This window comes from Bufo bufo, chromosome 1, assembly GCF_905171765.1.
Source record: "Bufo bufo chromosome 1, aBufBuf1.1, whole genome shotgun sequence".
Lineage (NCBI taxonomy): Eukaryota > Metazoa > Chordata > Amphibia > Anura > Bufonidae > Bufo > Bufo bufo.
Genome location: NC_053389.1, coordinates 138,791,673 through 138,805,573, shown reverse-complemented (window position 1 = coordinate 138,805,573; position 13,901 = coordinate 138,791,673). Strand labels below are relative to the sequence as shown.

The 13,901-nt window shown below is 44.5% G+C and overlaps 1 protein-coding gene across 1 annotated transcript in view; it reads right to left on the bottom strand.

Moving 5' to 3' along the window:
• Positions 1-10,404: 10,404 nt before the first annotated feature.
• Positions 10,405-13,901, bottom strand: part of WRAP73 (WD repeat containing, antisense to TP73) — a 77,247-nt gene continuing 73,750 nt past the window's right edge. Inside the window, exon 11 of the mRNA XM_040429975.1 lies at positions 10,405-10,917. Coding sequence (XP_040285909.1) covers positions 10,805-10,917 — 113 coding nt within the window. The 3' untranslated portion in view covers positions 10,405-10,804. The remainder of the gene's footprint in view (positions 10,918-13,901) is intronic.

The following is a 13,901-nucleotide window of genomic DNA, read 5'->3' as shown; positions in this document are numbered from 1 at the left end:
ATGAGATGATGGTTTGATTGGTATAATTTTGGGGTGCATATGACTTTTTGATCGCTTGCTATTACACTTTTTGCGATGTAAGGCGGCAAAAAAAAAAGGCTTTTTTGACACTTTTTTTTTTACGGTGTTCACCTGAGGGGTTAGGTCATCTGTTATTTTTATAGAGCAGGTTGTTACGGACGCGGCGATACCTAATATGTATACTTAAAAAAAATGTAAAAAAAACATTTAACACAGTAAAAGCATTTTTGAAACAAAAAATAATCATGTTTTAGTGTCTCCATAGTCTGAGCCATAGTTTTTTTTATTTTTTGGGCGATTGTCCTGTGTAGGGGCTAATTTTTTGCGGGATGAGGCGACGGTTAGATTAGTACTATTTTTGGGGACATACGCCTTTTTGATCACTTGGTGTTGCACTTTTGGTGATGTAAGGTGACAAAAATAGCTTTTTTTTTTACACAGTTTTTAATTCTTCTGGTGTCTATCGGACGGGATGGATCATGTGATATATTTATAGAGTCGGTCAATATGGACGTGGCGATACCTAATATGTGCCTTTTTTCTTTCTTTTTTTTCTATTTTTTATTATAAAATCAGGGGAAAGGGGCGTTTTTTTTCTTTTTTCAACTTGAAACTTTATTTTTTTGATTCAAAACACTTTTTTTTTTAACTCTATTTCTGTCCCACTCTGGGACTTCAACTTTTCGGGGTCTGATCCCCTCTGCAATACATCTGTATTGTAATGCATTGCCGGCAGTGGGGCACCTACAGGGGGGGGTCCAGCGGGTCTGGACCCCCCCTAGAACAACCAGCCAAATTATTATTTTTTAATCCTTCAGGGCCGCACCGCCGATCACCACAGGCGGCGCGGCCCTGGATGTAATTGCGGCGGCCACGGCGGTGGTGGGGGGGGGTCAGTAGGAGTATTAGGAGATGAGTGCTTCCATTGTGGAAGCGCTCATCTCCATATCTAATCCATCTGTATCGCCGTCCTTAGGACAGCGATACAGATGCCTGTGCTGTGCTACGGCAGGGGAGGGAGAGGTGTGTCCCTCCCGTGTTCTTCTGATAGGCCGCAGGCACTAATGCCTGCAGCCTATCAGAGGCACGGCTCAGGCGGCGCGATGACGTCATCATCACGCGCCTGAGCCGGGCAGCATACAGCAGGGACACAGGCCGGAAGAGCCTGCATTGCATCGCTGCTGATGGAGGTAAGTATCAGTGTATTTATTTATTTTTTGTTTTGTTTTTTTGGAGGGGGGGAGCTGGCACTATGGGGGCACTATGGGGCATCTGGTGGTACTTTTTTTTTAGGTGGCAATTCTTACTGGCACATTATGGGGGGGGCACCATGGGGGAGAGGAGCACTATGGGGGCATCTGGGGGGTCTAAAGGGGCTTTTTTTTATTGACATATTATGGGGGCACTATAGGGGAGAATGGCACTATGGGGCATCTGGTGGCACTATAGGGGCATTATTTGGGGGCACTAAGGGGAAGTGGGGGCTCTAAAGGGGCCTTTATTCTTATTGGCACATTATGGGGGCATTATGGCATCTGGTGGCACTAAGGGGGCATTTTTTTACTGGCACATTATGGTAGGCACTATAGGGGAGAGCGGCACTATGGGGGAGTGGAGCTCTATTGGGGCATATGGTGGCACTTAGAAGGGGCATTTTTTACTGGCATATTATGGGGGACACTATGGGGAAGGGGGAGAGGAGAACTATGAGGGCATTTACTGGGGCACTATATAGGGGTATTCTATACTGGCATACATTATGGGGACATTAGCTCAACAGCGGGAACTAAGCGGGGGTATTTCATGTACTGTCATATTGTAGGGAGAATTATTAGTACTAGGAGGTATTATGCAGAGCTTTGCTAATACTGGGGGGCTATGAGGAACATGATTACTAGTATGGTCACTATAGGGGCATTATTACTACTAAGTGTGCTCTGGCAGAGAATTATTTCTATTTTGGGGAGCCCTGTTACTTTGGGGGGCACCCTGCCACAGTATCAGCTTAGCACAATAATTTTTGGGGGACATTATCTTTATACTATTAGTGTCTGGGCACTGTGTGCCAATAATTGTTGAAGGGGGCACTATCTGTGTGGTAGTAGTATTTCCAGGGGGACTGTTTCTGCAGTATAGTATTGGGGGCACAGTATTGGGGGTGGCAGGAAAGGGTGTTCAGAAGATGTGAAGATGATGGAAATGTGGGAAACTAATGTCTGTTTGTTAATCTCTGCAGAGATGGGAGATGGCTGAAAAATCATCATGGCGGTCTGGTCTGAATGGAGAAGATGAGGAAAGAGAACGTCTACAACAAAGGTGACATCACTGGATCTAAGAGGTAGGGGGCGCTATGTAGGAGAGGAGATGCTCCGGCTCCTCCCCCTGCCATTTGCAGAAGGATTCAGAGCTAGGTGAGGACGGTCAAGGGGGGCAGCAGGCCACAGGCGGGTGACAGATGGTGGGGGGAACCACAGGCCTTGAGCAGGATCTGGGGAGGGAGGAGAGCGGAGGAGCTTCCTGGCTGTAGCCGGCTGTCTATTGTATAATGTGAAGCAGGCAGTGCAGCCAGGACAGACCTCCCCCCTCTCCGTATGATGTGTAGAGACAGGCCGCAACTATAGAATGTCAGCTGTACAGTGTTTGTTGGGAGTGGCCTATTATATGTAGGAGGGGCTTTTAATAATGGGCGGGACCAAAAAAATTGCGACACGCTTCGCACGCCGCATTGTCATTTTCCTGCAGGGCTTTTAGAATCGCCAAGTAAAAGAATCAGCGCAACACACTACACCCCTTCCCTGCATTTTTACATATAAAGGGGGTTTTGAAAAATTTAATTAGCACAGCGCACTACACATGCCACATTTTTTTGCCTTTTGGACCCTCCCCCCTAGACAAAATTCCTGGGTGCTCCCCTGATTGCCGGTTAGTGTATGACACAGAGTCATACACTATAAGGGCTCATGCACACGACAGTATGGCTTTTTCAGTGTTTTGCGGTCCGTTTTTTACGGTTGTTCCGTTTTTTGTTTCCATTGTGTTTCCGTTTCCTTTCCGTTTTTCCGTATGCCATATACAGTAATTACATAGAAAAAATTGGGCTGGGCATAACAGATAAATAGATGGTTCAGCAAAAACAGAACGGATACGGAAGACAGACGGATGCATTTCCGTATGTGTTCCTTTTTTTTTGCGGACCCATTGACTTGAATCGAGCCAAGCACCGTGATTTGCGGACAAGAATAGGCATGTTCTATCGTTTCACGGTATGGAAATACTGAAACAGAATGCACACGGAGACACTTCAGTTTTTTTTGCCGAACCATTGAAATGAATGGTTCAGTATATGAACCGCATACTGAACTAAAAAAACGGACAGTATACTGAACGAAAATACTGTCGTGTGCATGAGCCCTAACAGATTGCATAGGAGAGCCAGCCTGAGACTGGATCTCCTTGGCACCCGTAGAAAGCAGGTCCCGATGCTGTGCAAGGCATTGGGCAGCTTCTGCACGGCATTGGGCTGCCTTCTGACACATCGAGTCCCTGCCACAGCAGTGCAGGGACTCGATGCGCCCCCTCACCCGCCGGAAACAACTTCTATGTAGCGGTCAGGGCGGACCAAGTTATGCCATTTTAATATTTGATGTTTCACTTTAACTTACCTGCTTCTAGTTTATAGATATAATCTATATTTTACAGATGCAAATACATAGACGACGTCTCGCTCCATAAGCTGCAGTGTAAACAGTGACATCTGCTGGCTACAAAGAAAACTACAGGAAATGTAAGAAGTATCAAGTAATATGGAAACAATTGCTGAAAAGCATGTCACTGGATGGACAGGATGATTTGGCTGGAGGGTTTAAAGTGCCACTAAATCTTCTGATACAATATAGGATGAGCTGCAGATATCCGGCACATATATAGATGTAAATCTCTGGGAAGTAATGACCATTGGGTATATGGAGTTTCCAAGAGTACTTGAAGAAATATACAGTTACCATCTCTCCAGACTTAAATGCGGACCCATTGACTTGAATGGATCTGCAATCCACAAGAAACGACTGAAGATAGGACTACACCTATCTTTTGCAGAGCAGAGGCACGGATCGGAAGACCACGGAAGCGCTTCTGTGGGCTTTCGGGTCTGCGCCTACTTACCGCAAAAAGATAGAACATGTTCTCTGGCCATATCTTGCGGATCACTAAACCCATTCAAGTCAGAATGGGTCTGCACCGCAATACAGAGTGCACACAGCCACTGCCCATGCATTTCGGAATGCTATTTGCGGTCCGCAACACGAGCACTGAGCAGGTACAGTCGTGTGCATGAGCCCTAACCTTGTAGGACTCCTTTAAAAGGGGTTATGCAGGATTAGAAAAATATGGATGCTGTCATCCTGAAACAGCGCTACACCTATCCACGGGTTTTGTCTGGTATTGAAGCTCAGCTCCATTGAAGTGGCAGTGCCACATACGGTACAACCTGTGGACAGTTGTGGGATGGGTTTTGGAAAACAGCAGCCATGTTTCCTTATACTGGACAATTCCTTTAGGCCTCTTGCACACGAACTTTTTTTTTCCCGTTTACGTTCCGTTTTTTGCATTCCATATACGGAACTTTTAATTTCAATGGATCCGCAAAAAAAAAGGAAGGTACTCCGTATGCCTTCTATTTCCGTTCAAAGATAGAACATGTCCTATTATTGTCCGCATAACGGACAAGGATAGTACTGTTCTATAAGGGGCCAGCTGTTCCGTTCCACAAAAAACGGAATGCACACGGACGTCATCCGTATTTTTAGCGAATCGCTAAATACTGAAAAAGCCATACGGTTGTGTGCAAGAGGCCTTAAAGGGATTCTGTCCGCCAGATTTTCGCTACAGAGCTTTTCATATCATATCAGTCCCCTTGATCTAGATAAAAATATACTAGTCTTACCCCCACCTGTCTTTTCATTTTTGCTTAAAATCGCTTTTATTCGTATGCTAATTACCTTCATAAGGAGCCCAAGGGGCTGTCCCTCCGGCCGTTGGAGCCCAGCAGCGCCCCGCTGTTAATTATTCACTCCTCTCCTCAGCTCCCCCCCCCCCCCCCGTGTTCCGTAATCTCACGCATAACTATTAGATCGGTGGGGGTCCTACCGTTGCGACCCCCACTGATCATGATAACAGGGGTCCCGTACCCCCTGCAATGAACGGAGTGACCGAGAGGCGAGAGGGCATGTCAGGTCGAGCGAAGTGCACAGACAGCTGGGGCACACGCGATTCCCCTGGATGAGGCTGCTGCCAGGCCACCGCGTGGGCGGCGCTGGGCTCCAACGGCCGAGGGACAGGCCCTTGGGCTCTTTATGAAGGTAATTAGTGCATGAATTTTTAGCAAAAATGAAAAGACATGTGGGGGTGAGACTAGTATATTTTTATCTAGATCAAGGGGACTGATATGATGATATGAAAAGCTCTGTAGCGAAAATTTGGCTGACACAATCCCTTTAAGTGTGGACGCTGCAGCATTTCATAAGAATTGATGGCATCTTGTTTTAAAAATATTCCATTTTGAACCTGTGCAACCAGTCCCATGCAAGCAGCAACCACCACTGAACATGACTGGGGTTTAGCTGCTGTTTGCTGCCATCTAGTGGTTATTGGGTGCTACAATTCATCAAGCCAAGACTTGCAAAAGGACATTAAGTATGGGTATTGTATCTTCCAATTTCATTGAGTAAATACATCCAATGTATATCAAGTAAATTAGCAGATGACAGAATGGACATTGCCAATTATCTCCATAGCACCCACTGTTTAAACGAGTATGCTCTACATATGCAAACCTACCATCCTGAATTGAACTCATCAGCATATTTATACCATTAAAAGTGTCGAACTCAGAAATCTGCTTCCGAAACTCAATGGCATGCAACATCCAGCGTCAATGGCAGCCCAACAACAATCAAGAGGTTGCCCTGCCTCTCTGGTACCACTGCAGGTTCTGCTGGGGCAACGCACCAGCAAAGACTGGTAAAAGGTCCACAGGGGTTCCAGCAGGTCCTGACAGCCTGGGGCTGTACTGGGCATACAAAGCACTACATGCAAACACTTGAACTGCTGCTAGAACATAGGTATAAAGCTCAAAGATATAGGCCCTGATTTATCAGGCCTTCAATTCAAAATTCCGGTGTCAAAGTGTCGCAAGATGGGCTTTTGTAACTTTTTGCATTTTTACACCACTCACTCCAGTTTTGAAATACAGTGGGAAAGTAGGTGGTTCGCTATGTAAGGCTTGCGTCACACTAGTGCTAAAATGTTTCCGCAGGCTGTTACAGCTGCAAGCAGCGGTTTTTGTCCTGCTGCATCCTGGCACTAATGCTGGAAACAGGCCGGATCCCATTATAGTCCATAAGCTCCGATGGGGAAAGGTAGTATGCGGCCGTGATCTCCGGCACGCTTTTCCTCTGCCGGAACGTGTGAAACTAGTCACAATCTCACTCCAGTACGAGACTGGAGCAGGAAAACTGGAGTAACTTTTCTGGACAAAAAAGTTTTATGTTTAAAGGGGTATTCTGGTTAGATTAAATTATCTCCTATCCACAGGCTAGAGGATAACTATTAGATCGGTGAGGGTCCTACCACTGCGACCCCCACTGATCATGATAACAGGGGTCCCGTACCCCCTGCAATGAACGGAGTGACTGGGAGGGCATGTGTGCAGCCAATCCATTAATTTCTATGGGAATTCCAGAGGTAGCCGAGGGCTGGTCTTGGCAATGTTTGGAACTCCCATAAACATGAATGGAGCAGCCGCGTGCATGTGCAACTGGCACATTTATCAAACATGCGGCATAAAGAACGCCAACACAGACTCAAGCAAAACTGACTTCACATATTCCCCCATAATGTTTTCTATGGTTTGACTCTGTATTTTCATGTAAAAAGCCATTTAACTGCTTGGAGAGTGAGCCTAAGGCTGCTTACACACTTGTGTTAAAGTTTTCTAGTATTGAGATCCGCAGAACTGATGCGTGAAAAACAACGCTCATGTACATAGACCCATTGAAATGAATGGGTCAGGATTCAGTGCGGGTGCAATGTGTGACATGAACGGAAAACTCGCTCGTGTGAAAGGGGCCTTACAGTATTTGGCCAGAGAAAATACTGCAGCATGCTGCGGTATTTTCTCCGGCCAAAATTCTGGAACAGAATCCGGTACCAAGTGTTCCAGAAAAACTGATCGGGTTTCCCGGTCTGCGCAGACCTTTAAATCTGTGGAAAAAAAAAAATACCGGACTCTGTTTTCCGGATGACACCGGGGAGACGGATTGCAATGCATTTGTTAGACAGATCCGCATCTGGATCCGGTAACAAATTCTATCCGTTTGCATACGGATTACCGGATCCGGCAACTAAACTCCCTGCCAGAATCCTCTAACACAAGTGTGAAAGTATAAAGAGTCCTGCTTCCTTCACACACACACACATTTACTAAGCTCGCTTTTTTTTTGGGGAGTTAAAAAAAAAAAAAAAAAAAAAGGCATATTGACAAAGACTTCAATTTGCACCTCATTTATGATCCTGTAATAAATCTGATTTGTCTTTTTTGGTTTAAGTCTGACATCTAGTGGTCGCTTTCTTAAGACAGATTCAAATTCACTAAACTGGTCTAAATAGTATGCGCATAAAAATGTGCCGTAAGAGAGATGAATTTTGGTGCACGTCTCCATGAAAGTAGGCAAATTGTGGTGCAACTCACCACTCAAAACAGAGACGAAACAGTTGGTAACTTACAGGTTTTTTTACTCATGAACACAGGTGGCGACACTTTAGTAAATGTGCCCCACAGACTGATTGCCAGCTTTTTCCCATATGAATCGGAATACAGGAAGAGCTGTGTGTTGGCACAGGACTCACTCTCCGGGCTGAAATTAAAGCGTTTCAAATGAAAATACTAACTGATATAATACCCCGCTATATACCCCCCGAGCTCAGGGTCTCACACGCTATCCTATTCTGTCCCCAGACAGGAGCAATGCTTTAAAAGTCAATACAATTTTGGGTGGAGCTGAAGCATTTACCATAGACTAACACGTAAAACTGTAATTTAAGCACAGTTATTACATTCCTCACCCAGCTCCCTGTCAGATTCACAACTGCATGTGTGTCAGTCTTCACTATAGTTATAACATTCAATTCACAATCTACAATGCCATAAGTTTCATCCAGGTGAACGAGAGCTTGAAACAGCGCTGCAGACCATAGAGCAGTGTGAAAACAGAATTGCAGTAGGAGGATGAATACAAAGAAAAGTGCTGCCCCCTACGGAGAGGAAGCATGATAGATTTATAAAGATATGGACCCCCTGGAGGTTCTTTAGAATACAGCCATAGTCTTGGGGCTCATGCACACGAACATATTTTCTTTCCGTCCAAGCAAATAATGTAGGGGGCGGCACAGTCACACGAGCACTGGATCGATGTGGAGCAGTCAGTGCGGATCACAAGGCTGGCGAGGAAACATACACTCGGCGGTGCACAGCTGGAGACAGTAGGTAGATCGAAACTGATACCAATATGTAGAAAATGAACAGCGGCACTCACCAATGTGCGGTCATAAGCAGCAGCTTTATTCGGAATGAAGTAAGGCAGGGGCGGACAATTCAAGCACGCAACTAACAGCATATTTTCTTTCCGTGTCTGTTCGTTTTTTTGCAGACCGTATGCGGAACTGTTCATTTCAATGGATCGGCAAAAAAACAAACAAAAAAACCAAACAAACGGAAGTTACTCTGTGTGCATTCTGTTTCCTTATGGCCGCATGTCCGTTCTGCAAAAAATATAACATGTCCTATTATTATCAGCATAATGGACAAGGATAGGACTGTTCTATTAGGGGTCAGCTGTTCCATTCTGCAAAATACGGAATACACACAGACCTCATCTGTATATTTTGCGGACTGCAAAATATATACGGTCGTGTGCATGAGCCCTTAGCCTGATGGGCCCTGTTAGCCTGGGACCCACAGCATGGGTCTCCTAGGGTGCAAGTGATGTTTTTTGTATAGGATCCTGTTGTACTTCGGGTACCGGAGTGTGAGGAACTTTTGTTTTTATGTACTGCCCTTTTCAAGTGGGGCTATGACTACATGTATTGATATCTCAGGACAATACTTAGGTCCCCATCCTTTTTTACCGTTATCGGTGTTGAAAAACTTCAGTAAAAAAGCAAATTAATAAAAAATGCTGCCCCCAAAAACTGACAAAACAAGGTGCTACAAATGCCCCGTAAGTTAGTCTTTTCAAACTCTTAAAATACAGGTCGGAGGTCAATGACTCGCCAGGTATTACTGCTCTCCCATTTCTTGGTTGTACATGCTTTGCTCTGCTGAGAGGGGGGATATCTAATGTAATATCAGTTGGCAATCAGCAGATCTCCCGCCTTCCTCTTATTCCTGAAGTCCAGGCTTTAAAATTAAAACAGAAAAGCATATAAATAGAAAAATGCGTTTAAATTGTAAGTAAACCACACTGAAAGGGGTCAGAACAAGCTCGTTACTACTAATCAAGCCACATTGTCAGCTTAGCAGAGCTGAACACACTCCTGAGATCCGTAACGCAGACATTTAAATATCAATAGAAGTCATTAACACGAGAGGCGATCTGCACATTTCATGATTAGACAGAACGTTCTTAAATCACAGTGTAAGTCGTCATAACTTCTGCTTTGAGAATATTTTAACATTTCCTAAATACTTCTAGAAAGAAAATCATGGGCACATTTTTAGACCTTTAGTGGCTTATTGATTTAAGATACCTTTACAAGAGGCGATTATAGCGTAAATTATCGTTAAAATTGAATGAAATTACAAGATTATCGAGCAGTGTAAAAGCAATGAAAGAGAGCGACAACCGGTAGATATTTCGTTGGTTCGATCGTCTGTGTGGGCACAAAAATCATCGGATATTAACCATTTCATATGTGTAAACAGGAATCATTCACTGCACGCACAATTACACCGTGGGTGTGTGTAAGGGATCACTTTCCCATTGTGTAAATGCAACAGTCTGCTTTACAAACGATTGAATAGGCGATCGAAACTACGATTTGTGAACGATAATCGGCGTGTCTAGAAGGTCATGTTTGAAACGTTCACTACACCAAGAAACGACTCGATCATTGCTCAATTGTACCAATCATCTACTTGTGTAAAGGTACTTTTGGCCGCCAGCCCCTGGGGGGCCTAGCGGTTTAGGCCCCGTCCCACCCTCACCCCATGGCCTAGGGGTTTTGATTCCAGCCGTCGTGGCCCGGCAGTGATATACACAACTCATCAATGTATCAGCATGTATGTAATTTATGTATATATGACTCAGCACAATAATCACCAGTCTGTACAGGTAAAAATAAAGCATTTATTGATCGGTATAAATTACATCTCTACATGTATATACATCACAATGTACAATCTATTAACACACAAGGCTGAGTGCTCTGGAGTGGGCGCCAGTGTAAAACATGTACTACCAGACCTAGAATGTCTACCGTCAGTCCCTGTCAATGGGCTGCCTCGTCAGCAGCTGCAAATAGATATTATCCTTTACTACAGAAGAGAAGAACGTAGAAAACAAGACGACATAAGACGAGGCTGCCCAGTGTCCAGCAATGAGCATGACAGACAGTGGCGGGCTTATTTATGTACATGACCTCCAACCACCTCTGCTCTGTCTGAGGCTACCACGTCATGGGGGTTAGTAAGTCCACTATGTTTTCTTAGGATAACTTCCAGCTGATGTCAAGAATCCTCCTCCGTCTCCAAGTAACAAATGCAGAGATGATCCTTACTCATGAGTAGTAAAGAGTCTTCTCCCAGTGGGTGCCAGGCCAGTGACAGCACATTGAAAGGACCTGGAAAGAAGCAGGAGACCATTTAAAAAGGCCACAAACAGCAAAGTCGGCAGCTTTTAGTGATGTTGCGTCACCTGAATATGTGTAAATGTTAATGGAGGTTGTACAGCAATAAAAGAACCTGGCAGCTTAAAATGGCTGCTAGCAGGGAACAACTGATTGCAACGGAAAACCAATTTTAGCTATCCCCAATAAAACGGATTACTGGCACTGCAAACATTGCGGCCCACCATCGACCCTAAGAAAGGGGCTACCGGGCTGTGTTCACACAGTGACTGGCTGCGAGTTCTGCTGTAATAAAGGATGTAAGCCTATACAGCTGCAATTTACCAATTGCCACAGCGCCTTAAAGGGATTTTCCAGGACTTGGATATTGACGACTTGTCCTGAGGATAGGCAATAAATATCGGTGAGGGTCTCACACCTAGTAGCCCCAATCTGTTGTTTCAGGCAGCTTCCGGAAACTTTGCAGTGTATGGAGCTGGGAGCAGACAGCGCCGTGCACTGTGTAATGGCCACGTTGGGGTACTGCAGTGAGAGCAGAGCTGAAGCTCCTACAACTACATAGTGTCTGGAGACTTCTGCTTTCACTCTGTACACTGTATGTTGTCAGCGTTGTGGCTGCCTTACAGCTGGCCAGTGGGGGTGCCGACCTGATATTGATGACCTACCCTAGGATAGGTCTTCAGTATTCTCTGGATGGATGGAGGTCCAACTGTTGTGTCATTAAAGGGCTTCTGTCACCCCACTAAACGTTTTTTTTTTTTTTTGGTTACTTATAATCCCTATACTGCGATTTATGCATACATACTGTAATTAATCATTTTGGTTCAGCAGATTATGTTAAAAACGTACTTTTAAAATCTGCAAATTACCTTGCTACCAGCAAGTAGGGCGGTTACTTGCTGGTAGCAGCCGCATCCTCCTATCCTAAAGACGCCCCCTCCGCATGTTGATTGATAGGGCCAGCGGACGGGATCTTTCTCTGCTGGTCCTGTTTGCATTCAAAATCTGGCGCCTGCGCCGTACCTGTCTTCAGTCGGCGCAGGCGCACTGAGAGGCGGACGCTCGCTCGACCACTCCTTCCTCAATGCGCCTGCGCCAGGTGTAGATGTGACGTCATCGGCGCAGGCGCATTGAGGATGGAGCGGTCGAGCGAGCGTCCGCCTCTCAGTGAGCCTGCGCCGACTGAAGACAGGTACGGCGCAGGCGCCAGATTTTGAATGCAAACAGGGCCAGCAGAGAGAGATCCCGTACACAGGCCCTATCAATCAACATGCGGAGGGGGCGTCTTTAGGATAGGAGGATGCGGCTGCTACCAGCAAGTAGCCGCCCTACTTGCTGGAAGCAAGGTAATTTGCAGATTTTAAAAGTACGTTTTTAACATAATCTGCTGAACCAAAATGATTAATTACAGTATGTATGCATAAATCGCAGTATAGGGATTATAAGTAACCTAAAAAAAAAACTGTTTAGTGGGGTGACAGAAGCCCTTTAACCACCTCAGCCCCCTTAGCTTAAACACCCTTAATGACCAGGCCACTTTTTACACTTCTGACCTACACTACTTTAACCGTTTATTGCTCGGTCATGCAACTTACCACCCAAATGAATTTTACCTCCTTTTCTTCTCACTAATAGAGCTTTCATTTGGTGGTATTTCATTGCTGCTGACATTTTTACTTTTTTTGTTATTAATCGAAATTTAATGATTTTTGGGCAAAAAAAAAAAACATTTTTCACTTTCAGTTGTAAAATTTTGCAAAAAAAACGACATCCATATATAAATTTTGCTCTAAATTTATTGTTCTACATGTCTTTGATAAAAAAAAAATGTTTGGGTAAAAAAAAAAAAAATGGTTTGGGTAAAAGTTATGGCGTTTACAAACTATGGTACAAAAATGTGAATTTCCGCTTTTTGAAGCAGCTCTGACTTTCTGAGCACCTGTCATGTTTCCTGAGGTTCTACAATGCCCAGACAGTACAAACACCCCACAAATGACCCCATTTCGGAAAGTAGACACCCTAAGGTATTCGCTGATGGCCATAGTGAGTTCATAGAACTTTTTTTGTTTTGTCACAAGTTAGCGGAAAATGATGATTTTTTTTTTTTCTCTTACAAAGTCTCATATTCCACTAACTTGTGACAAAAAATAAAAACTTTCATGAACTCACTATGCCCATCAGCGAATACCTTGGGGTGTCTTCTTTCCAAAATGGGGTCACTTGTGGGGTAGTTATACTGCCCTGGGATTCTAGGGGCCCTAATGTGTGGTAAGTAGTTTGAAATCCAAATCTGTAAAAAATGGCCGGTGAAATCCGAAAGGTGCTCTTTGGAATGTGGGCCCCTTTGCCCACCTAGGCTGCAAAAAAGTGTCACACATCTGGTATCCCCGTACTCAGGAGAAGTTGGGCAATGTGTTTTGGGGTGTCATTTTACATATACCCATGCTGGGTGAGATAAATATCTCGGTCAAATGCCAACTTTGTATAAAAAAAAAATGGGAAAAGTTGTCTTTTGCCAAGATATTTCTCTCACCCAGCATGGGTATATGTAAAAAGACACCCCAAAACACATTGCCCAACTTCTCCTGAGTACGGGGATACCAGATGTGTGACACTTTTTTGCAGCCTAGGTGGGCAAAGGGGCCCACATTCCAAAGAGCACCTTTCGGATTTCACCGGCCATTTTTTACAGATTTTGATTACAAACCACTTCTCACGCATTCGGCCCCTAAAATGCCAGGGCAGTATAACTACCCCACAAGTGACCCCATTTTGGAAAGAAGACACCCCAAGGTATTTCGTGATGGGCATAGTGAGTTCATGGAAGTTTTTATTTTTTGTCACAAGTTAGTGGAATATAAGACTTTGTAAGGAAAAAGAAAAAAAAAAAAAAAATCATAATTTTCCGCTAACTTGTGACAAAAATAAAAAATTCTAGGAACTCGCCATGCCCCTCACGGAATACCTTGGGGTGTCTT